General features: G+C 46.8%; 1 protein-coding gene across 2 annotated transcripts in view; it reads left to right on the plus strand.

Moving 5' to 3' along the window:
* CRYL1 (crystallin lambda 1) overlaps nucleotides 1–24,163 on the plus strand; it is a 140,632-nt gene extending 116,469 nt beyond the window's left edge. For both annotated transcript variants that reach the window (XM_066369222.1, XM_066369224.1), the window contains 3 exons: nucleotides 14,540–14,645; nucleotides 21,730–21,836; nucleotides 23,596–24,163. In XM_066369222.1, coding sequence (XP_066225319.1) covers nucleotides 14,540–14,645; nucleotides 21,730–21,836; nucleotides 23,596–23,709 — 327 coding nt within the window. In that variant the 3' untranslated portion in view covers nucleotides 23,710–24,163. The remainder of the gene's footprint in view (nucleotides 1–14,539; nucleotides 14,646–21,729; nucleotides 21,837–23,595) is intronic.
* The last annotated feature ends 870 nt before the right edge of the window (nucleotides 24,164–25,033 follow it).

Genomic DNA, 25,033 nt, shown 5'->3' on the forward strand with positions numbered 1-25,033 from the left:
CCAGCTTCGGAAGAATGAAAAAAAATAAATAAATAAATTAAAAAAAAAAAGATGATATATAAAATGAGTTGGGAGGTTTTTGGTCCTCTTCTATTTTCTGGAAGAGATTGTAAAAGTTTTTGTTATTTCTTCTTTGGTTGGTAGAATTCTTCAGTAAAACCACCTGGGCATGGAGAGTTCTTTCTCAGGAGGTTTTTAATGACCAGTTCTACTTCTTTAATGGTTCTAGAACCATTCAAGTTGTCTCTTTCATCTTGGTTGAGTATTGGTGATTTGTGGTTTTTGAGAAATTTGTTCATTTCTTCTGAGTTGTTGAACCTTAGTAGCCTGAAGTTGTTGGTGGAACTCTCTTATTAACCTTTTAGTGGCTACAGGATCTGTAGTGTTGGCCCTGACTTCATATCTGATGTGGCTGATTGTGTCAGCTCTCTCCTTATCTTTGTCATTCTTGCTAGAGGTTTATCAATTTTGTTGATTTTTTTTTTGAAGAGGCAGCTTTTTGTTTCATTGACTTTCTCAGTGATTTTCCTGTTTTCAAGTTTACTAACTTACTAACTCTAGAGGGCTTGAGAGAGGAGCCGGGCTGATGTCTCATTCTAGGTCAGAGTGAGAACATGCCAGGAATAAGAAGCACCTTGTCTTTATTGTATCCTAAACTGTGCATGACACAGTGTTTTGTTATCACCTGTGAACTTGTCTGTCCCCACACAGCTCTGCAAGGGCAGGGACTGTCCAGGAGCAAGATGGCACCCAGAAGTCTGATGGACATGGAAACTGGGTTCTGCTCTGGTCTCACAGATGCTCACTTCATTTTTTTCCCCTTCCAGTTTGGCTTCAAAATCAGGAGAAAGCTGCCCTTGTAGGCTTGGAGATGCCAGGTGGTCAAGTCTGGCTACAGTTTAGCAGCCCAAGATTGGGTCACTGGGTGACAGTATCCTTTTTGGTCAGGAACGTGGCTTTATGCTGATATTCTTAAGCTAATGAGCACAGTCCGGAAAGTTTTGTTGTAGTTAAACTCACCCACACATAGTTGAGCTTGTACTGCCTGTAAGTCCTTTCTCCAGAGAGAATAGGCAAGTGGAGGTGAGTGGACATGAGTCACAGGGCCACAAGCAGGTTCTCCACCTGCAGGATGTGCTGGTGACGCTGTGTGGGGAGTGCTGAGCTCAGGTCTTACTCACCTGACTGAGCAGTGGGATTACCCAGCTGCATCGCTGTCCCCAGGCCTGAGCTGCAGAAACTCAGTTCTTGGTTTTTTGCTGGGGAGGAATCGCCTGTGGGACCAGCTGGGACTCGGAGATTCCAGAACTTTGTCTTTGAGCTTTATTTTCAAACACAAATGCCAAGTGTTATGAAAATTTTTTCAGTTAATAAACTGGATCCCAAAGATCACGTAGTGATTTTAACCAGTGAGGCTCTTGGTGCTAAAGGTAGTTGGTGTTCCTGTTCAGTGTAATTCATGAGAATGACTAGGAATCAGGACTCAATGCCAGGAATCACCTGGAATCCTTTAATTATCTGACTTCAGCCTGTACAGTATTTCAGAGTTGACAGAGTACTTTCTCAGGATTTTCAGATATTTTCTCAATCATCCAGTCTTAAAACTGTGCTATTTTTTGCCTTTCCAAATGAAAACACTAGCCTGGGAATTTAAATAGTCTGATTGCTGTTCCACAGACAAGCAGGGGCTCAGCCCTGTGCCACCACTGTGCTTCTGAGCCTGCATTTGTTAGTGAAGGTAACAGTGGATCTAGGAGATGAGGAGGATTGTATGGGATTATAGATATGTTAAGGGCCAGGGAATGCCTGGATTATTGTACAGTTTAGTAAGTTTATGCATTATCATGAAAATGACCATGACAGTGTTTTCTGAGGCCTTAAAAACAGGATTCTTTTTTATGTGCAATAGGTGTCACCCATGAGTTAGCGCTGACCTGCCTGAAATGCTCATATCCTGGCGATACCCTTGAGGCCCAGGGCTGCTGGAGGGATGGCAGCATGGGCCTGGGAGCTTGTTGGAAATGCAGCGTCTCAGGCCTTACCTGGGTCTGCAGAATTGGAGTCTGCATGTGAACCAGCGCCACAGGAGTTCACTGTGCACATTCAAGTCAGAGGAGTCCTGGCCCACTGCCCGGGGAGACCTTGGCCTCAAAGTCTCAGTGTATTATATTTCATCTGTTCTAAGATAAACTTTTATTTATTTATTTATTTATTACATCATTTCAACATCTTAGTTTTACTGGCAGCATTTTTCTTCCTTAATGGAACATTAAATACTAATTTGACTTTGAACTGATGGAGTCTCAATCTTAATTTCAGTGGGATACCGTATATTCTACTACTGTCTTCTATTTGTCTTTTCTCCTTCCATGTTTTTCTGTCTCATATGTCTCTTGTTTCTGACCCTCTTTACCTCTGACTCGGGCTCACAATAGATAAACCTGCATCTCTAACCAGCTTCTTCCTGCTTCACAGAAAGGCTCTCACATGTCACTTTGGAGCAATGATTTTCAGTCCTAGTTTTCTGATACTGAATACCTCTGGTTATTCCAAAAAGATGTGAACATCAATTTAAAAAATATTTAATTCACTTTTTAAAAATTTTTTTTACAGAGACAGAGAGAGAGAGAGTCAGAGAGAGGGATAGATAGGGACAGGCAGACAGGAACAGAGAGAGATGAGAAGGACCAATCATTAGTTTTTTGTTGCGACACCTTAGTTGTTCATTGATTGCTTTCTCATATGTGTCTTGACTGTGGGCCTTCAGCAGACTGAGTAAACCCTTGCTCAAGCCAGCGACCTTGGGTCCAAGCTGGTGAGCTTTGCTCAAACCAGATGAGCCCGCGCTCAAGCTGGCGACCTCAGGGTCTCAAACCTGGGTCCTCCGCATCCCAGTCCAACGCTCTATCCACTGCACTACTGCCTGGTCAGGCTTAATTCACTTTTGAGTGAAACAAACACATCTGAACAAATAAATACAAGGCTGTCACTGCCCACAGTATGTGAGCTGCTGGTCCACACCAGAGCTGGCCTCCCTGTGCCCCAGACTGCGTCTCCTGTCGTGCTGGGTACACTCTGCACCAGCCACCCTTGTGTAGCCTTTTGATTCCGGAACAGGGATGCAAATTGTGGTCAGGTTCCTGTGATTAGTCATAGGCCTGTGGGAACTGAAACAGTTCCCTCCAAGGCTCCGAAGCGAGGCAGGCAGTCTCCTTGTACCAGGGAGGCATGTGTCCTCCTGCTGCAGGGCTGGGGTTGGGTGTGCTCGTGTCTGCTGTTGTCGCCCCCGGAGTGAGCAACCTGAACGTTAGGAATTGCTGTCCTTAAGTTAGAATGTACAGTGAGCTCCTATAAGGAGTGGGAGGTGACACAAGGGGGTGGATTGATGGGGCAAACATATTTTAGGTGGAAGGATGACCCAAAATTGCAAGTTTACTGCTATGAAAACCTCTCCCATCCCCCTCACGTGCGCGGAGGCCACGCGGAGAGGTGTGACTTTGGTGCTTTTGCCCTTTGATAAGCTGGTATCAGCTGGGTCCCATTCTCTAGTTCTCATTGATCCCGAGGGTGTTGCTCTCACACATCTCCACCAATATGCTGCCCATGGCCCAGCCTTTTCTGACAGTGTGGGGAGGCCCTGTCATCTCACCAATGGCATTTTCCCTTAAATATCACCTGAGCCGGGGCCGCATGAGCGAGTGAGTACATTCCCTGCTGGTGACTGGGACTTCTGCTCTCAGATGAAAAATGTTCACAGTGGAGCTGTGGGGATGAGTAAAAACCAGAGCAGCTCAGCCACTTGTGCACAGATTTTAGGACCGAGGAGGCAACAGTTGTCCTGTGGCTTCAGAGTTCAGCAGGATAAAGCACGTTGCTTACGGGCAGCTGGAAGGTGGGGCTGTGTGAGCAGTTCTTCTTTGGAACGTGTCCAGCAGGGGAAATGCCGAGGCTTGAGTGAAATATCATCGTACAGACAGCGGCAACATCTGCACACTTGGCAAGAAGAGTCACGCAGACGACAGGCCAGGACGTAATGGGGGAGTTCAAGGAGCCAAGATTGAGGCGGGCTCCTGCCCTAGGCACCACTTCCTCAGCTAGCTGTGGGAGTTTCTACATGTCATGGATTTTAAAATTTAAACTCAAAGAGTTTAGGGTTTTAATTTTTTAAAAGAAATAATGGATAAAGTCAGAGTGAATCTCCTGTGGTTAAAAAGAACTAGCCTGCAGCAGCCTTGCCCGCTGACCTCTGGGGTCTCCGAGTGCCTTCCCTTCCTGGGCCCTGAGCAGCACAGCTAGGATGGAGCCACCTCTGCTCCCCTGTGGCACCCCTGGCCTGGGCCTCCCTTTAGGGGTCCGCCTGGGCAGCTCTCCCTGCTTCACATAGGGCTCTGCAGGGAGGCAGGTAGTTCCCTCTCACTTCTGCTCCCATAGCAGTTCTCGCTGTGGGTCCAAACTGTGGTCCTGCTGTGCCCTTGCCTGCCCTGGGCTCTGTGCTTCCTTTTTTTTTGGTTTTGGTCCCTTTTTATTTTAATTTTATTGTTTTTATTTTATTCATTTGAGCTTATTTTTGTTTTTGTGTGGTTCCTTCTTTTCTGTTCTGCTCAGGTTCAGGTCGTGGACAGGGAATCAATCTTCCCGTCCCCATCTGCGTTTGCCCTAGGTCACTATGGCTTTATTTTTGGTTCTGACTAGGTCAGAAATTCTAAGATGTTTCCCTGCCATTTCTGCATTATCTATTCTGCCTCCTGGAAATACACCCACATAATGGTGTGGATGAGTCTGAGGTCCAGCACACAGAGCACACAGACCTTCCCGTCTTGCTCTACCACTGGCTGCATCGGCCCTGTCTTTACCTGGCCTCTATCCTTCTTGACTTTCAGAGCCTGGGGTGGCTTCTCTGTGGCAGCAAGTTCATCACCAGGACATTAAGGATTTCTCTGACTCTAACCCTCCAGCTCTACCATGTGAGCCTACCGTGGACCCATCGTGACTGTTCTTTTCCTTAGCTCTGCCCCCTCCCTTGCCTGTGCTGCAGCTCAGCTAGGACACCCATGGGAACCCTAGGGCCTTTGGAGCAGACGTGTCACCCCCTTCACCAGATAGACTGGGGTGTGCTTCCACGTTGGCTTTAAATTCAGAGAGCTTTCTGTCAGTGGGCTTTTGTTCAGAGAGAGGATAATGCTTTTCATCTACAAGGGAACACTGAATGCATGGCGGTGGTCTCATATTTTTTTTTTTTGTTTGTACTTTTTACTAGTGGGGAGAGGGACAGATGGGAACAGACAGACAAGAAGAGAGAGAGATGAGAAGCACCAGTTCTTCATTTCGGCACCCAGATGGAAACAGACAAGAAGAGAGAGAGATAAGAAGGACCAGTTCTTCATTTCAGCACCTCAGTTATTCATTGATTGCTTTCTCATATGTGCTTTGACTGGGAGGCTCCAGCTCAGCCAATGACCCCTTGCTCAAGCCAGTGACCTTGAGCTTCAAGTCAGTGACCTTTGGGCTCAAGCCAGTGACCATGGGGTCATGTCTATGATCCCACACTCAAGTGGTGACCCCGCGCTCAAGCTGGTGAGCCTGCGCTCAAGCCAGCAACCTCAGGATTTTGAACCTAAGTCCTCTGTGTCCCACGCTGACACTTGATTCACTGCACCACTGCCTGGTCAGGAGAGGGTCTCACATTTTAAAAACTCCCAGAACTGTATCAGAGTCCACCTGTGATGCAGCACTGACCACTGGGTGAGAGTCGGTTAAGTCGAGGCCATTCATTGGCAATGAGTCAGCTGTCTGGCTGGGAGGACTCAGTCTAGATGGGACTTGGGGTGTGAGACTATGCGTGGGAAGAGGCGAGTGTGGCATAGGACTCCCCCAGGGGGCTGATGGCTAAAGGGGCACGCGCAGCTGCAGAGGCCCCTCCAGAGCAGCGGTGAGCATGTGAGCACTGCAGGAACTCGCTCTCTTCTCTGGACGTGTGGCCTGCTGGCTGGGAGTCACCAGCGAAGTAGAACCCCTGGCAGCTAGTGTCATTAAGAAGTAGACCATTTCTGTAATTGGATTTATTACCTTAGAAAAGGTAACTTTCTGCATTAGCCAGCTTTCTGCCAAGTTGGCCAAGTGACAAAGCCCTGTTGAAAGGAGAGATCATGTTGATTGATTTAGAGACGCCTCTAGCCCTGTTAACAGAGAAGCATAATGAAAACATCAACCACATACTTAATTTAAAAAAAATCCCTGCTTGGCCTGCCTGGGGTTGCTTTAGTAGTGTTTAAAGTAAGAGCTTCAATGTTAGTATTGTAATTCTAAAAAAATAAATAAGTGAATGGAAATGTTATTATGCTGACACCTGAGGAGTAATTACCACCAGCAGATAATCCATCAGTGAGTTTGATGATGGATTTTAGCTCCTCCAGCGTGGGTTGAAAAGTTAACAGGAAGGAGGTGGGGGGCTTCTGAAGTTGAGGATAGATTGAGGGCAGGGCGCTCTCTAGAGAAAGGCAGGGGAGGGTGCTGCAGGTCACAGCCCACTGTATGGCCTGTTGCCTGGCCTTCCTTGCTTCCCATGGCTTGTGGCCTGGGACTAGGAGGCAAGAAACCCCACTGGAATTCTGAAGGAGAGGCAGACGGGGGGTGGGGGGGGGGCTGTGCTTCTGGTTTTGAGTGGGGCTTATGCTCTTTGGTTCAAACCTCTTTGTAAGAAACTTTATTCCCAGAACACCCCCCAATGGAGGGATCCTCGCCCTTGCTGAGCAGTGTACACGTCCTCACATCTGCACAAAAGGATGGATTTCTTTTGCTGTGTTTGTTTTTAAGGTCAAAACGTCTTTCATTCTTTCAGACTGTAATACCGGTTTTCTCCGTTAAAGCCTTGTTGCCAGCACAGCACAGCACCCACCCTGTGTGGCCACCGGGCTTGCAGAGAGCACCCCTGGCCTTCGGACAAAGTCTTCCTCTTTTTTCCTTTCCTTTTTTGATTTGTTTCTATGTGAGAGCTTTATTTTAAAGAATATTCAGAAGGGAAAATACTGCCTGTGTTTCCCCTACCCTCAGTCAAATGGCTTTTATTTCTCTGTGTTCCTGTCTAGTTTCTATTAAGAATACTTTTCTCGGCCCTGGCCGGTTGGCTCAGCGGTAGAGCGTCGGCCTAGCGTGCGGAGGACCCGGGTTCGATTCCCGGCCAGGGCACACAGGAGAAGCGCCTATTTGCTTCTCCACCCCTCCGCCGCGCTTTCCTCTCTGTCTCTCTCTTCCCCTCCTGCAGCCAAGGCTCCATTGGAGCAAAGATGGCCCGGGCGCTGGGCATGGCTCTGTGGCCTCTGCCCCAGGCGCTAGAGTGGCTCTGGTCGCAACATGGCGACGCCCAGGATGGGCAGAGCATCGTCCCCTGGTGGGCAGAGCGTTGCCCCTGGTGGGCGTGCCCGGTGGATCCCAGTCGGGTGCATGCGGGAGTCTGTCTGACTGTCTCTCCCTGTTTCCAGCTTCATAAAAATGAAAAAAAAAAAAAAAAGAATACTTTTCTCAGGCTTTCATTTTTAATGGCTTCGTGATATTTCATTCAGTTGATTTTTTTTTTATCTAGTTTTAAGGTAGCTCCAAGTTTTCTGCCATGGCCAGGCCTCAGCATGCTCCTTTGCATGCTCAGCTTCTTCTGGAGTTTTCTCATGGGAAAATTTACCCGAAGACACAGCTTTTCCTGGCTCCCATTCTCCAGTTAAGACAATAGATGGACTCCTGAACTGCTCTGGTTGGGGAGGGGTGGAAGGACTTTGACATGACCTTGGTAGTCCATGTTCCTAGGCAGTAAGTCTGTGTTGCTGGTGGTGATGGACATTTGCACAAGAAAAACTTTGAAAATTCAGGACCACGTGTGGGAAAAAGTCAAGTGAAACAAAGTAGGAGACAAAAGCTAGGGGTTGGTAAGTAAGAAAACCAGACAAGGAAAGATGGCATGAAGAAATAAAACAAGATGAAAATGAGGGCATGTGGAGAATGGGTGGACTGAGTAAGGAAATTTAATATGAGAATTGGATGATGAAAGAGGAGAGAGAATTCTGTGTAGCTGGTCATCAGCAGAGAAAATATAGAAGATTCATGCATTTAATACTGCACCATTGAACTCTGCGACACTGCCCTGCCATGGCCTTTCTCTGTGTCTCTCTGCCTACTGTTAATCATTAGATGTGTCTTCTCTCCTCCTCTCCTCACCCCACAAAGTGCTCACCCCAAGACACCTGAAGGTGAGGACCATGCTTTAAACTTCTGCTCTATCCCCTCTGATGATTGGCGGGACACCCAGTCAGACACAGGCTAGATGTTGCTGTGAAGGTATTTTGTGGTGCGATTAGCATCTATAATCTGTTCACTTTAATGAAAGGTTATTCACAGTAACCTGAGCAAGCTTTTATTTATTTATTTTTTTCTGAATTTGGAAACGGGGAGGCAGTCAGACAGACTCCTGCATGCGCGCAACCGGGATCCACTTGGCATGCCCACCAGGGGGCGATGCTCTGCCCATCTGAGGCGTTGCTCTGTTGTGACCAGAGCCATTCTAGCGCCTGAGGCAGAGGCCACGGAGCCATCCTCAGTGCCTGGGCCAACTCTGCTCCAATGGAGCCTTGGCTGCAGGAGGGGAAGAGAGAGACAGAGAGGAAGGAGAGGGGGAGGGGTGGAGAAGCAGATGGGCGCTTCTCCTGTGTGCCCTGCCAGGGCCTGAGCAAGCTTTATCCCATCAACTGAAAGGACTGAAGAGGAGAATGAGGTGTCTACCATCAGCTCCCCGCCCCAGATCTCAGGCTTGCCAGTGCCTGCAGTTAGTTGCAGAAACTAATTTCTTGAAATAAATCTTTCTCTATATGTAATCTATTGGTTCTGTGTCTCTTGTAGGAACCTGACTGATACACCCCCAGACCTTGATTATCTGTACCTAAAGTTTGTATGACAGTGATTGAATACTTCATTAACTATCTTGAATTTGCTCCTTACTCGTGGATGGGAGTCTTGTGTCACCTCCACCCCCCCATGCCCTCACCCCAATTATGCTAGGTGAGAAGCAGGTGCCCTGGAGCCATGAGTTTTTGTTGGTTGATTGTGGTAAGACATAGATTTTAACGGAAGGGAGTAGCAGCTAGAAGTTTTTCAATAAAGGGGATTCCTCACCACTTGGACAGGGCTCTCAATGCCTGGCAATTGTTTAAGATGTGATGTAATAGTGATCTTAGTGTCCGTCACTCTGTATGAGTTTTAGGGATCTTTTAACCACATGGGGCTTTTCTTTGTGTGTGTGACGTGAGAATTTTACCACGACATGGAGGAACTCCTGGTAGCTATATTGACAAATGACGGTTGAACCCGATACTCTAGAGTGGGGAAGGATTTCATCCCTCATTCAGTGTGAAAAGCACTACTGCCAGAATCATTTATCAGATCTGTGGGCTCAACTCAAGCCCTTGTTTCTGCCTTTTATACTGTAGGGAGAACAGCTGTGTTAGGCTTGCTTGCTTGCACTTGCATGATTAGTGCGTGAGCACGTGGCAGAGCCATGCATGTGTAGCCTGTGTAAGGCTACGGGTACTTTCCCTTGGTGCGATCGCCTGCCCACCACTGCGAGGGGCCATTTTGCTGTTCGTTTGCCTGCTGCCGCGAGAAGCGGTTTTCCCCCATTTGCTCATCCGCTCTTGGGAGAATCCAATAAATGGGAACTGTCCACCTCTTTCTGGCTCCACAGTTCCCCTATCATCTGTCCGAATCCAGTGAACCTGCCTGGCGTTGGCCAACAGCATTACACATACCATTGTAATCGTTTATTGTAATTAATCCTGACAATATTAGCACAGGTCACATATGTCACTAAGGCTCTGGGTGGTATGGGAGTGGAAAAGTAATTTTCCTCCCACCTTCCTAAGTTCTTCTGGCTGACCTAATGATCCAAGTAACTTAAGACAGATTAACAGAGGAAAACGACCAAAGTTTTTATGAGTGCACATACATGGGTTCTACAAGAATATACCTGAGGCCATGCTGGGCATCTGCAGTTCTGGGCCAAGGAGTGAGAGGCATGGTCGGGAAAGCTGGCAGTTCACGGGTAGATGAGGTCAAGTCAACGGATTCTTGCTGGACCACCCAGAAACAGTGGGACACAGGGGCAGTCCTCCCTGTCACATGTGCTCAGTAAGCTTCCCTTCCTGAAGCAGGTTTCCGACTTGAATTCCTTTTGGTAGATGAAGGATGATCAAAGCTTTTTTCTGAGTCTTTTATTTCTTAAAAACAACCAGCTTAAAATAATCAATATCCCAAAAGGTATATGTTGGGGTGGCAAATTCTGGCTCCCCTTAGAGGAAGGAAGTTCAACGGCAAAGTTAAGCAATTTGAGCTTCAAAACATCCTAACCATGAACCTTTCATTCAGTGCCGAGTGCAGCAGGGATAAACCGTGTGCCTCAGTGAAGTGAAATCCCAGTGACTGAGCATCTCAGGCGAATCACTTCGTTTCTTTCCTCTGGATTTAATTTCTGTGTGAAGACTCAAGCTTAGCCCTGGCCAGATGGCTTTTTTGGTTAGAGCAGTGGTTCTCAAAGTGTGCGCCCTAGAAGATTTCCAGGTGCGCCCTATGGTATTCCAGAGAAATATGTGCCTGTTGGGGACCAAAAAACCAACAGGGTTTTTGGAGTTTAGATTTCGGGGGGACAGAGGTGTGGGGAATTGGCTGTAAGCTGACAGTCTGCCCACTCCTCACCTCCCTTGCCTGATTAGGTTGCAAAAGGCTGTTAAGCTGTGGTGCTGGATTGTTTACACCCATGTTCCCTGGAAAGACTGGAGGCAAGTTTCTTCTATCCTTTGTTTGCTGTCAAGTTAAGATGATATGTATGGTGGGGGTTTTCTGCACTCAGCACAATTAAGAGTAAAAAGAGAGGAATTCTTCAATGTATTGATGAGGAAATGAGAGTTTGCCTTTCAAATATATGCCCAAACATTGAAGAAACCGCTAGGACACATCAGGCTCAGGTTTCTTATAAACACAAGAATGAAAAAACTTAACACATTCACGCCGGGACCTGCCGAATTTACTAAATCTTACTAAGAATGTATCTATATATATAAAAAGATAACTTTTTTGTTGTGTCTTTATTTTTTAACCCCCCTTTTTTACGAATTCTAAAAAGCATAACTCAAAAAGTGTAACATAAAGATGTTTTTTCATGTAAGAATAAATTTAATTTTGTATATTTATTTTGTTTAATTACCATAAAAGCACGCTTGAACTTTATATTTTTCTTTAATATTTGACTTAATTATTATAACCTATTTCTCAGAAATTTGTATATAGTGCGCCTACAATTATTTGTAGGATTTTAAATGCGCCCCGACTTTAAAATGTTTGAAAACCACTGGGTTAGAGCATCGTCTTAAAGTGCAGAGGTTGCCACTTTGATCCCTGATCAGGGCACGTACTGGAGCATATTGATGTTCCTCTCTCTCTCTCTCCATCTCTCTCTCTCTCTCTCCATTCCTCTTTCTCCATTCTTCTCTCTCTCTCTATTTCTCTCTCTCTCTCCATTCCTCTCTCTCTCTCCATTTCTCTCTCTCTCCATCCCTCTCTCTCTCTCCATTCCTCTCTCTCTCTCCATTCCTCTCGCACTAAACTTGATAAAAACAAACAAAACCCTCAAGCTTAGAGAAATCTACTTCAATCATGCAAATGCAGCAGAAAGAATTAGGAAGAGAAGACACTAAAATGTCTGCCCATTTCTAACTTGTTCAGCTCATGACTAGTAACTGATAGAAGCAGAGAGCCCTTTCATGGCGAGCCAGGAGGGAGCGGAGAACCTTTGGGGTTTGGGGGAAGGTGTGCCTCCTCCTCTGCCTGGCGAGATTGTGGCCTGGAGAGTCCCTCTGAGGTTTTCTGTGTTCAGGTCACTGCTAGCTCACAGGATCCTTACACATCAAGAACTAACTGCCCTTAAGTGGCTTCCTTTCTGGGTATTTAAAAATCCTTTTGAAGTCAGCTCTGAAAGTATTAAACCACACATGCGAGACAGCTTCCCCCTTACATCCCTCACAGCCTGAATGCTGTCATTCAAACTTAAGGCTGCGGAATGTTGACCTGGAAGCCAGGGATGAGGGCAAGTGGGCAGGGCCCTGCCTGGCCACCTCTCACAGCGTGCCAGAGCCCTCGGTGCAGGTGCCACGCAGGTGCCTGCAGCAGCCTGGGGAGGGAACCAGAAGCCACCCTTTCTGTCCAAGAGCTTGGAATGGAGGGTGAGGCGGGTGCCCTGTGGTTCAACAGTGGGTTCAATTTTAGGTACTGCTGTGAGCATCTGTCATATCCTCCCTCTGCTGCCCTCCCTCCTTACAACTCTACTATCAGAAATTTGTCAGCATTCGAGTACACCGAATAAATGAACTCACTGTCATGAGCAGTCCAGAAGAACTCACGGTAGAGTGATTTAGAACTAACAGGAAAGCCAGTGAGGACCCACAGTAGCCAACCCAATTGGCCAAACCTTGCAAGCATAAGGGCACTGAGTGTCAGTGAGGATATGGAGTGACTGGGCTGTGTGCGCCCTGCCGGAGGCCTTGTCTCATACAGCTCGAGTTGTTCGCTTGGGGGTGGCAGTGCTGCCTCAGACACGCACCCCGGGAGCCGGGAGCAGGGATGCCCTTGGCAGCCGTTTGCAGCACGTGCAGCCTGAAAGCAACCCAGGGGCTTGTGCACAGCAGGATGGGTGAGTCCGGTCTGTGTGTCCTGCTTCAGTGACAGCAGGCAGAATGCACATAGCATGGCCTGAAGGATTGGGTTTGTCTGAAGAAGCAGAAGTCCCAGAGAAGGTGAAAAGAGGTGAAAAGCACACTCTTGTTTAGGAATGTAGCATAGATGGCAGATCTTAGGTGGTAGTTACAGAAGTCAGTGTCTGGGAAGGACACAGTCAGCAGGACGGGCACGCGCTGGTTGAGGGTTGCTGTGTAGTTCTCTGAACTGCATGCCCATATTCTGTGCACATTGTTTATGTCTCACATGAAGAAAACTAGATGGGTAATGTGCTCTCAAACAAAGCAGATAGTCACTCCTAAACTGCACCTCCCTTGTGGGTGGTTCTGTCTTCTTGGTCCTTCAGCACCCCAGCATCCTGCAGGGAGGTCTGACACCCACAAAGACCTGAGATAGCAGCCGTTTCTTCTTCAGCAGCTGAGCTCCAGGTCGTGGATGTTGAGGGTACAAATCCCTTTTCTGCCTCTCAAGTGGCTTTGAAGTTGGGGACTAGAGAAGTCACTTGGCCCAGAGGAGGAGGGACATTCCTCAGCATGGAATGCCTGGCCTAGACCCCCCCCCCAGGGCCATCTGGGGGGCACAGGGCCCCTCCCTGTTGGCCACAGGACCCTGGTGAATCTGATGAATTTCTCTCCCCCTCCCCTCTGCTCCCCCCAACATCCTCTCCAACAAGACAGCAGGCAGTCCTATATGGAGAGGTAAAGAGCTGCTCTGTGACCCAGAGTAGTCCATGCAGGGTGGGCCACGTGTCTGAGCCTGTTCTGGCAGCTGAGTGGACACAGCGAGTGGGTGTACCCTGGGGGCAGGGGCAGAGCTGAGGTTTCCACAGCTGAGTGCTTCCCCCTCCCCCCGGACTGGACCCCACTGGCAACAACCAACTGCCTGGCGAGGGCCACCATGGGCGTGGCCTCTTACAGAGGCGGTTTGGCCTGGCTGCCAGGCAGGAGCTATGGCTGTGCCCGCAGCTCTCTATCTGTGAGAGGAACCACCCAGGAGATACGAGCTGGAGATTTCAGTCATGTGCCCCCAACCCCCACCCCATGTGTCTTCCTGATGCTGATGTGGCCACGGTGAAAGTATCCTCTGACAGAGACTAAGCTCTCAGTGAAGGGCAGGATGATACATTCCTGCTCCTTCCAGAAGGCTCTGAGGCACAGACCAGGTCACCCCAATGGTCAATTTGACACACAACCTAAAAGCCCAACAATGCGCCTCTTTGCTTCGCAGTTTGCATTTGTAGGAGATTCTGGGGTCCCGCTTTTGCAAACACCCACTTCTCAGCTGTATTTTATCAAAGAATATCATTCTTTACAAACTCATTAAAAGCTAAACAAGGCTAGGTTTGCAGGTGGCACAGCCTGGGAGCAACCTGTCTTTTGTCGGCTCCCGCAGTACGGCCCCAAGTCTGCGCAGATATGTGGAAGACCCTCCCCACCCTTTCCCTCCAGCGCCCCATTATTTCTTCCCTTTCCCTTCACCCTCCCCCCTTTGCCACAGCTGCAAGTGAGACATGGGTTGTGGGTGGAGTGGGCACCGTCCAGGAGAAGGCTGATTACAGCTATGGAAAAAGTGAATTGGTATCTGATATGTCACAAAATATTCTCTCTGCAGGATTCATTCATATATTATAGTTCCATTATGCAAAATTCAGTGACAACATTATTATAGTGCTTAGGGAGTATTTTGGGATCCCGCCCCAGATAGGATGAAAGTGACGGTGAGAAAACGTTCTTTCCAGAAGGTTTATCCTGTGCCACCCCTCTTTTCCATTTAGGAAGGAGTAGTGTCTCCGAGTGACCTGGACCTCGTCATGTCCCACGGCCTGGGCCTGCGGTATGCCTTCATCGGGCCCCTGGAGACCATGCATCTCAATGCAGAAGGTGGGACTCAGACAGGAATTCTGCACGCTGCAGTGTTTCCTTGGGGTTCCCAGTCACCGGTTGTCTCTTCTCACAAGGGAAGCAGTATCATGTGCAAGCAGGAGATGGTGGCCAGCCCTGGCCATTCACAGTAGGAGCGGGATGGGTGGCTATGTCCCGGGATGTAGGTCCATGGACCTCAGGGCTCGTTGTGGAGCATTACTCAGTGAGGACGGAATGGAGAGGTGGGTGATGGTAAGGAGACTTGAGCGCATATCATCCAGCCTGATTGTTGTCTTTTCCCGAGAAAGATGACGGGATTACTCAGAGGCAGGGGAAAAGCCCATGAACCTCTGACCTTCCGCCTAAGTGTGGGCAGCTTGTAAGTACGATTGCTGAGCTGTAGTCTTCTTTCTAGAACTGGGGTGCCACGAGGGAGGGGCTTCTACAGGAGAAGGGACTGGGAGCCTTGGTCAGCGGGACCGGGCCATCAGTTCTCCTGGAAGCTGCTTTAAAGGGCGTGGGGGAGGTGGGTATGAGCTCATGATCTGGTGACTGTAAAAGAAAGCAAGGTCACTTGAGATGGCCGAGGAGCTTCCAAGACTGAAACTGTCCACCAGATTTTAAGCCATTTAAAAAGAAGACATTATTTGGGGGGAAAAAAAGGCAATAAAACCTACACCAAACTGAAACAATGAATCAGCCCTGGCTGGATGGTGTGGTTGGCTAGAGCAGGGGTCCCCAATCTTTTTACAAAGGGGGCCAGTTCACTGTCCCTCAGACCATTGGAGGGCCGGACTATAAAAAAAAACTAGGAACAAATCCCTATGCACACTGCACATATCTTATTTTAAAGTAAAAAAACAAAGTGGGAACAAATACAATATTTAAAGAACAAGTAAATTTAAATCAACAAACTGACCAGTATTTCAATGGGAACTATGGGTCTGCTTTTGGCTAATGAGATGGTCAATGTGCTCCTCTCACTGACCACCAATGAAAGAGGTGCCTCTTCCGGAAGTGCGGCAGGGGCCAGATAAATGGCCTCGGGGCCACATGCGGCCCGCGGGCCGTAGTTGGGGACCCCTGGGCTAGAGTATCGTCCTGAAGCACAGAGGTTGCCAGTTCGATCCCCAGTCAGGGCACATACAGGCACAGGCCATTGTTTCTGTCTGTCTCTCTCACCCTTCTCTCTAAAACCAATCGATAAATTTAAAAACAATGAATCTAAAATGCCATGTATAAATATTTGGGGAAATGTCACCTAATTAGTATTATAGTGGCTGTCTCTTGGTATTGAAATCATAAGTAACTTTTACTACTTCTTTACTTTTCTGTGTTGTTATAAATATCTATAATTATTGTATGTTATTTTTTAAAAGATTTTATTTATTGCTTTTAGAGAGGGGAAAGGGAAAGAGAGATTGGGGGAGAGGAGCAGGAAGCATCATCTTATGGTTGCTCCTCATATGTACCTTGACCAGGCAAGTCCAGGGTTTTGAACTGGCGACCTCAGCATTCCAGATCGATGCTTTATCCACTGCGCCACCACAGGTCAGGCTTGTATGTTATTTTCAATAATTATATTACTAACTTGTAAAACATGTGCAGAAAGAGAAAAGGAGTATTATATTCAGCTCCATGTTCTATATTTAACAAAAATACCAAGACAGAAGCTGACCCTGAGTGGCCAGTGTGGTGTGTATGTGCTTGTGCATGTTTGTCTATCTGCTCACAACTTCTGTGGCCGTGGAACCCAAGACTGGAAATGGCAGGCAGACAGGTTTGGGGTCAGGACACGGCAGGGAGACCTTTTCTAGTGACTGGAACTGGTGTGGGAAGAGAGGCCATTCTCTGGCAGGGGGGTGAGCTGGGCTTGGGAGGCTGGTCCTTACCTGTGCAGATGTTTCGATGTCGACAGGAATCCTGGAGTGAAGTTGGAAGTTGGAGTAGTTGACCGCTGGGAGTCTGCTTCAGGTTTTATAATTCCACAGGGTTTTGGTAATACTTCAATCAATTTTCACCATGGTAACTAATGAAATACAATGGATAATTCCAGGCAGTTTTACCAGATGGGTTCTTGCACACAGCAGGTCCACACCTGGGCCTTCAGTGGGCTGGTCTCATGTTGCGCTACATGATTCAGTATGTAACTTGGAGCTTCTTCAACACCCAGCTGGGAGCCGAGGGGAGAGGGGACGCTCACCTGGTGCCCACCTGTCACATGTGTGGAAGGGTTAACAGTGGAATGCAGGAGGACAGTGTAAAGACACAGGCTTTATAAAAGTGAAACCATACTTTTGAGGTGTCATTAAAATAAAGTCTTGGATAATTAAAAAACTTTTTTTTAACCAGAACATTAAAACTGATGAACATGTTGCAGCATTTGATAGGTATGTAGACATTACTAGATAACCACCATGTTTTCTTTTTCTTCTTTTTTTTTCTTGAGAAAACTAAGATAATTCAGGTATCAGGAGAAACTGATAGGGAGAGACTGAGAACTGCTTTGACTCCCAAACAGGCAGAAACCGAAGCTGATGAAACCAGAAACTCGGGAATCAGTGTGGCAGATAGGAAGGAGGCCCATGACAATTTTTCACACAAAGCAGATTTGATAAGAAAACCTAATTGACTTAATGTGATAATGGTGGACGGATGTAGTTTTCAACTTCAGAGCATTCCAGGGACCAGGGTTAGACAGTTATAAGATTGGACTTGGAACCAGTGGAAATGGTCATGGTTCCTCACAATGTCACCCAGGATATATCAAGATTAGAGTTGGGTGGGTTCTTTTTTTCTGATATTGTTTTCATAAAACCAGCATCTCAGGTTAAGGCTTAGTTATTAGTCTTAAAAGCTGTAGTTTATCTAGAAGGGGTAAACATATTTAACAACATATATTTTTTTAATCTAATAAAGTAGCACTTGAAAAACAGGAGGCCAGCATGTTTTCTTAGCCTGTTGGCTGCTTTTTAAAAGTAACACCCACGAAGGACAGGCTCTCAGAAGGGGAGGGATCTTGTCCGTGGAGCCAGTCATCCTGGGTCCATACCTGGCCTGTAAACTGAATAGTCCTGTGCAGATTAGTTTAGTGCACCTCAGTCTCCCCATCTATAAAATGGTGCAGCACCAGTAACGATCTCACAGGCATGAGAATTAGACCAGATGGAGACACTTGGCTGGGTGGCTGACGTATAAAGTCCATGAAAAATGCTATATTTAGTTTTTTTTCATTCCTTACTCTTCCAGTTTTTTTAAAAAAACTCTTCCCCAAAAGATTCACAAGTACATGAGAGAGAAAATACAGAACACATACAGATTAGTACATTTTTGCTGTGGAATATGAAATCTCAAGACTTTGGCTTGTTTCCTGGTTAAGCTTTTAGAGTAGCAGGTCAGCAAAGAGACCTGGTTGCTCATGTACCTGGCAGCATTTTGGGCGCCTCCCGAGTTCTGCTCTACCTAGGAAATGACTATTTCTTGGAACCTGGCAGCCCTTGGATATCACCTCCAGTTGAAGTGAATATTCACCATCTTGCATCTCAAAATTTCCCATGTGTAGATGCCTTTTTTTTCTTTTTTTGCTTGATCATTTAAATTGAGATTCCTGCTTGGTGGGTCTGGTTTATTTGAGGGGAGCTGTGATTTGCGGTCAATAGGTGAGCTGGTCCCTACCATTTCTGTCTGCTGGCCTCTCCAGCCTCTGGCGAGGTCTCACTTGAGTGGGAGATGGGAATCAGATATTGTCCCTGTGCTTTGGAGCCTTTTTCATCTTCCCTATTAAGTTCTGTCTAGGTAGGTGAACTCATGTGAGTGTGGTGAGTGTGGGCTCCTAGGCTGTGTGAAAATGAGACTTCTCTGGTGTGGGTAGCAGTTGGGCTCTCTCAAGAAACAACACCCAGGGCATGTCCCTGCAGGTGCCTCCTCAGTGATGGTGGCCACACAGACAGATGGGACAGCTTTCTGCCGCTCCATCACCTAGGGTTGTACTGAAGGCTCAAGGCATTGTCTCACCTTTGGGGCTCATAGCCAAAGAATAACAAGTCAGAAAGCATCAAGATAATCAGTTCTTTCTCCCACTCTCCCTTATCCCGTATAAGCATCTCTGAAGAAAGGGGGTTCAAAGTCTTCTAAGAAGCAACATTCTGAGGGTGGTTAGATGCAGAGGGCATGGAAGTACAGAAGGAAACATGGGAGGCTCAGGTTGTAGTGACACAGAAAAGGGCAGTTGTGGGACACAAGGTAGAGTGGCTTTTCCTTCTCATTTCCACTAAAATTGGTGTTCTAGAACATTCCCATTCAGTCCTCTTCTAATACTGCTCTAATGGAAGGGGAGATACTGCAAGTAACCGTAAGGTAATAAATTTGCAGGGACACTGTAAATAACTGTGACACCAACTCACCATGAACTTGTCCTTTTGAGCATCAGGCTCTGCCCGTGAGTTGTGGAGTCTGCACATGATGGCTGTTGGCTCCTTCCTGTCACCACAGACTCAGGGATGAGCCTGTGGCAAAAGGTTTTTATATTTGTAAGACTAAAATTTTAATTGGTTTCCTGGAAAAGTTGGGAGGAAATTATGAATTATATAAGGAATTTTACTGTATTTTATTATATCTTAAAGAAACAAATGACCTTTTAAAACCACAAACTTGATCAAAGGCAGGGAAAAAAAGAGTTCTCAAAAGCCTCTGGGAGAGTCAAATGACTTCACACGGACATTGAAAGGCGCTTGCTTGTTCAGAAAACGTGAAGCGATCTGCAGGTGAAACACCATCTCTGAGTCGCATCCGTGGCTGTCTGCTGCTGAGGGAAGACGAAGAAGGGACTGGCTCCCAGGAGGTGCCGTGGGCTGCTGCTCCCTGCGCCGGGCGAACACCCAGCTCCAGCCAACCCTCCCGCTGTCTTCTCATTTAATATCTTTCCAACATATTTGATTCTGTGTCTCAGTTTGAATAAGTATAAACACATAGATAAAGTTAAGAAAACACTTAATTTCCAAAGGAAGTGAAGTGCCGGCTGCTTTCCGTGCCCTCCGAGGTGGCTGGCAGCGCCTGCGCTGCCGGGCAGTCTCCTGGAGCCCTGACGGGCTGTTCTTATGTTCAGTGAAACCCATTATTTTGAAAAGAGAGTGTCCACCACTTAATTGTAGATGTGAAAATCAGAAAAGTTGATATATTTGAAATTTTTGCCCTTCAAAACAGTTTCTCTTCTAAGAGCAAGTTGGGTATAATTTCAGTACACTGAAAGAGAAGGAAAGCTATTTGAATCAAATAAAACTGAAATTCTATGAATTCAGACTTTCACAACAGTGTGGGCCTGCCAAAACGAAACCCCAAAGAAGTTTGTCCTTTTTTTTTTAAAACATTTATTTATTTTACAGAGACAGAGAATGAGTCAGAGAGAGGGATAGACAGGGACAGACAGACAGGAACGGAGAGAAATGAGAAGCATCAATCATTAGTTTTTCATTGCGCATTGCAACACCTTAGTTGTTCATTGATTGCTTTCTCATATGTGCCTTGACTGTGGGCCTTCAGCAGACCGAGTAACCCCTTGCTGGAGCCAGCGACCCTGGGTCCAAGCTGGTGAGCTTTTCCTCAAACCAGATGATCCCGCACTCAAGCTGGCGACCTCAGGGTCTCGAACCCAGGTCCTCCGCATCCCAGTCCGATGCTCTATCCACTGCGCCACCGCCTGGTCAGGCTGTCCTTTTTTTTTTAAGGAGTATCTTGTGGCCCTGGCTGGGTAGTTCAGTTGGGCAGAGTGTCATCCCGCTACACCAAGGTTGCAGGTTCCATCCCTGGTCATAGCTCATGTGTACAAGAATCAACTGGGGACTGTGCAGAAGGGTAGAACAACAGGGAGGTGATATTTCTCCTTCTCTTCCTATCTCTAAAAACCAACTTAAAAATTCTTTTTAAAAAACGAATATCTTGTGGTGATTGATGATTTTTATTTAAAATTAATTTAAAACAATTTTTTCTGAGGTGGATGAGAGTCAAGTTTGGGGATCTTTGCAAATCTGCACTTTGTTTGTTCCTGTGCTTTTAGCCTGACTGACTAACCCCTGAGTCTTTCTGGTTGTGAAAGACTTTGGAATTAAGCCCAGGGCAGCCCAGCGTGCAGCTCAGCTATGTCCCCAGTGGGCTCAGGACTTAGAGACGCCTCTTCGCTACACACCCGGAGTTAGCCTTAGATTGGACTTGTCCTCCGCACACACCTGCACTGGCCCAGCGCCCCGGCCTCCCAGGCAGCGGGAGGGGAGGAATGCCAGGAACAGACGGTCAGCAGGCCTGCTCCCCTTGCTGAAGGCGAGGCTGTTGGGCCCCGCTTTGCTCTCTGTGTATGTCTAACTGAAGAGCTTAGCTTCAGCCACACACACCCCACAACTGCTTCTAAGTCACTATGCTTCTTCCCCTCCCCTTGTAGACAAGCCTCTTTTCTGTGGGTTTCTCCATCAAAATCCTAGGGCCTGTCTCAGCATCTGAGAAAGTGGTTGGGTTCCCAGGGCCTGGAACCCACAGAAGCAGTTGGAGAGCCGTGCAGCCCGGGCACAGGGCTGTCATCCTCTGGCCACACTCGGAGCCTGCATTAAATAATCTGTTGCTTTGTAGACCCCCCCCCCCCCCACACACACACACACACAAGTGGAACTAGAAGTCAGGAAAAAGGTGTGAAATCTGTGGTTTTTAGAAAATGCATTGAAGTCATTTCCACAAGTAACCTCATAAGATAGATTGTTAAGGTAACATTTTTGGTGAACATAGGACTTTTGGGATTATCAATAAATTAGTGTTGGAAGGCAGGCAGAGTTGGGTATCCTGGGAGGCACACTGGGGAGGTAGAAGGGCCGGCCCAGGGTGCCCCCTTTCCAGGATTCTGAGATCTGAAAGGAAGCTTGACAAGTGACTGACTCATGGTGAGGACCCTCAGTCCCCAGTGCCAATAAGCAGGTGCACCGCCAGCTCTGCCTTTTCTTCACTCACAGGAAGAAAGGTCAGCTGCTCTGACCCAGGGCAAAACCTCTGAATCGATGTCTTAGTTGGGAGTTCTCTAGTGTTCTGGCTGATTGTGTGGATTCTTGCGTTTATATGGTTTCAGGTATGTTAAGCTACTGTGACAGATACGGCGAAAGCATAAAACGTGTCCTCAAGACCTTCGGACCCATTCCAGACTTTTCCAGGGCCACAGTTGAAAAGGTTCACCAGGTACGTGGACCAACCGTGGAGAGCCAGGTGGGCTGAGTGGGAGCCCTGTGCGCAGGGACGTGTTCTGTCCAGCCGGAATTTTTCCTTACCTTTGGTTTTGACAGTCCCTCCTCCCTGACTGCCATCCCCAGTTCTGTCATGGTCCTCTGGTGAACCTTGTGCACGCTGTGACTTGTCTCTGAGGAGCTGGAGGCTCTGGATTCAGAAAGCTCATGTGCACTGTGGGTTTACTCTACTCCTTTGTCTTTGAAAGCAAAGTAGGACCAACAATTATACTCCTGGCAAATTACCTCCTTTTCATGCATCTTTGTTCTTAAAAACTTTTTTTAAAATTTCACTTACAGTTGCTATTTAGTATTGTTTTATATTCATTTCAGGTGTACAGCATAGTGGTTAGACAATTACATAATTTGCAAATGATCCCCCATAAGTCTGGAACGCACCCGATACTATACATAGTCATTATGGTATCATTGAATATATCGCCTGTGCTGTACTTTACAGCCTCATAACTACATATTTTGTAACTGTCAATTTGTACTTCTTATCCCTTAATATCTTTAGCCCAGTCCCCCAAGTCCCACTCCCTCTGGCAGTCATCAGTCTATTCTCTGTCCCTATGAGTTTGTTTCTGTTTTGTTGATTAATTTTATTTCTTAGATTCTGCATGTAAGATCGAATGGTATTTGTCTTTCTCTGTCTGACTTATTTCACTTAGCATAGCTCCATCCATAATGTTACAAATGGTAGGATTTCATTCTTTGTATGCTTGAGTAATGTTCCATTGTGTGAATGTACCATCTTTTCTTTATTCGTCTATTGATCACTTAGGTTGAATATTGTAAATAATGCTGCAGTGAACATAGGATGTCTTTTGTAATTAGTGTTTTAAATTTCTTTAGATAAATACCCAGAAGTGGAATAGCAGGGTCGTAAGGCAGATTCATTTTTAATATTTTGAGGAACCTCCATACTGTTTTCCACCATGGCTTCACCAATCTGCATTCCCACCAGCAATGCACGAGGGTTCCCTTTGCTTTCTCTTTTTTGTTTTTAGTTTTTTTTGTGTGTGAGAGAGCCAGAAGAAGAAAATGGGAGAGGAAGGGAGACAGATGAAAAGCATCAATTTGTAGTGTGTCACTTTAGTTATTTTTTGATTGCTTCTCATATGTGCCTTGACTGGGGGAGGGGTGACTCAAGCTGAGCCAGGGACCCTTTGCTCAAGTCAGGGACCTTGGGATTATGTTGCTGACCCAGTGCTCCAGCTGGATGAGCCCATGTTCAAGCTAGTGACCTCAGGGTTTTGAACCTGGGACCTCAGGGTCCCAAGTTGATGCTTTATCCCCTGCACCACCACCAGTCAGGCTGAGGGTTCCCTTTTCCCTTGTCAACATTTGTTGATCTATTGGTAAGAGCCATCCTGACAGGTGTGAGGCAGTGTCTCATTGTGGTTTTAATTTGCATCTCTGATGATTCGTGTCGCTGAGCATCTTTTCATGTGTCTAATGGCCACCTCTATCCTCTTGGTTCTTTGCCTGTTTTTTAATTGGATTATTTTTTGGCATTAAATTGTATGAATTCTTTATAAATGCTGGATACTAACCCCTTTCAGATGTATCACTGGTGAACATGTCCTCCCATTCAGTGGGTTGTCTTTATGTTTTGTTGATGGTTTCCCTTGCTGTGCAAAATCTTTTTATTGATGTAGTCCCATTTGTTTACTTTTTCCTTGTCTTTTCCCTTCTTTCCCTGTCCCCAGACCATGTGTGAGAAAGTCCCAGACGACCCTGAGCACTTGGCCGCCAGAAGGAAGTGGAGGGATGAGTGCCTCATTAGACTTGCCGCACTGAAGAGTCAGATGCCGTCCCAGTGAAGCTTCTGTAATGCCGTGACTCCCCTCCCTGGAAGTCCTAGCTGTTGGAATGATAAGGACTTAATCCTATTGCTCGAAACAGTGGGAACCACAGAGGTGCCTTAGCACACAGTCCTGAGCTTGGTCCCTGGTGAGCAGAGGTCCAGTCCCTTCTGATGCGCCCGAGATGTGGGCGTCAGAGCGGCACTGGGGTTCTGAGGGCTGCTGATTTCCTGCCACCTGGGGAAGCAGGTCATCCCGAGATGTTCACTTCTTATTTTTAAGTGTGATTATGTGTCCTACATCGTATAGCCAACGATTGTAGTTTCAAGTCATTGTCATCGGTAAAAATTATTTTCATAATTATTTCTAACCCCTTCCTGAGTACTCTGTGGCCCTGCACTTTTGAGGCAACTAACTCCTTTCATTTAGCCAATGTTTATTCTGAATAAAAGCTTTTGATTCCGTGCAGTCATCCTTTTTCTTATTTTTTTAGAAATACAGTGTTCAATCCTGACAATGTGCTTTAGAGCGATCATGATGAATAAGTAAGAAGCGTATGCTTCATTCTGGCTCCATCTTTCCTTCAGTAAAAATCCACCCGTTTGGACCAGTGTTTCCCAAAGCATGTTCCACAGTGCCCTGCAGCTCTGTGGTCAGCCGTGTTGGGAAACTCCCTGGACAATCTGCCCTCGAGCACTCGTGTCTGTAGGATATTTGGGGCTCCAAGTTCTGCAGTAAAGATGCCCGTTTAATTTCACCCAACACCTTGTCATCTCCTTTGACATGGAGTCTGTTCCTAGCACTGGCTTTCCAGATAGTTGGGAAAGTAGCACACACCCACAGGGCCTGCACGTCACAGTAACTTTGATCACTGGATGCCTCTGTGGGATGCCCTGACTGCCCAGCCTCCAGCCCAAGTGATGCTCCAGTCTCTCCATTTCAGTGACCAGCTTTCCAGCTTCCCCCAGTCGATGATACCTTCCTTGGAGCCCAGGCTGTGGTGGCACTGGAAGCAGTACCCCTGATGGGAAGTGGGGTTTTCCAGCAAAGTGTGCACCTCACTTCCTCATTACATGTTTATTTGCTTACAGGGGTTCCTCGGATTATAACACAGTCCCATTCCCACAACAGTGATGTAACCCAAATTTTGGTGTAAGTCGAAACACACCCAGCCTAAGTCACTCACCTATCCTAACACAGTTGTAAAATCATAATCCAGAACATAAAACTACAACTAAGCCAAAATAAAGAAAAAAGAAGACATAAATAGTAGTAACAGAAAAAAATTTTTCTTACCTTTATTCCTGTGGTCGGCTTGCATACTGGAAAGGGCGTTGCAAGG

The sequence above is a fragment of the Saccopteryx leptura genome, chromosome 2 (genome assembly GCF_036850995.1).
Source record: "Saccopteryx leptura isolate mSacLep1 chromosome 2, mSacLep1_pri_phased_curated, whole genome shotgun sequence".
NCBI classification, from domain to species: Eukaryota; Metazoa; Chordata; class Mammalia; order Chiroptera; family Emballonuridae; genus Saccopteryx; species Saccopteryx leptura.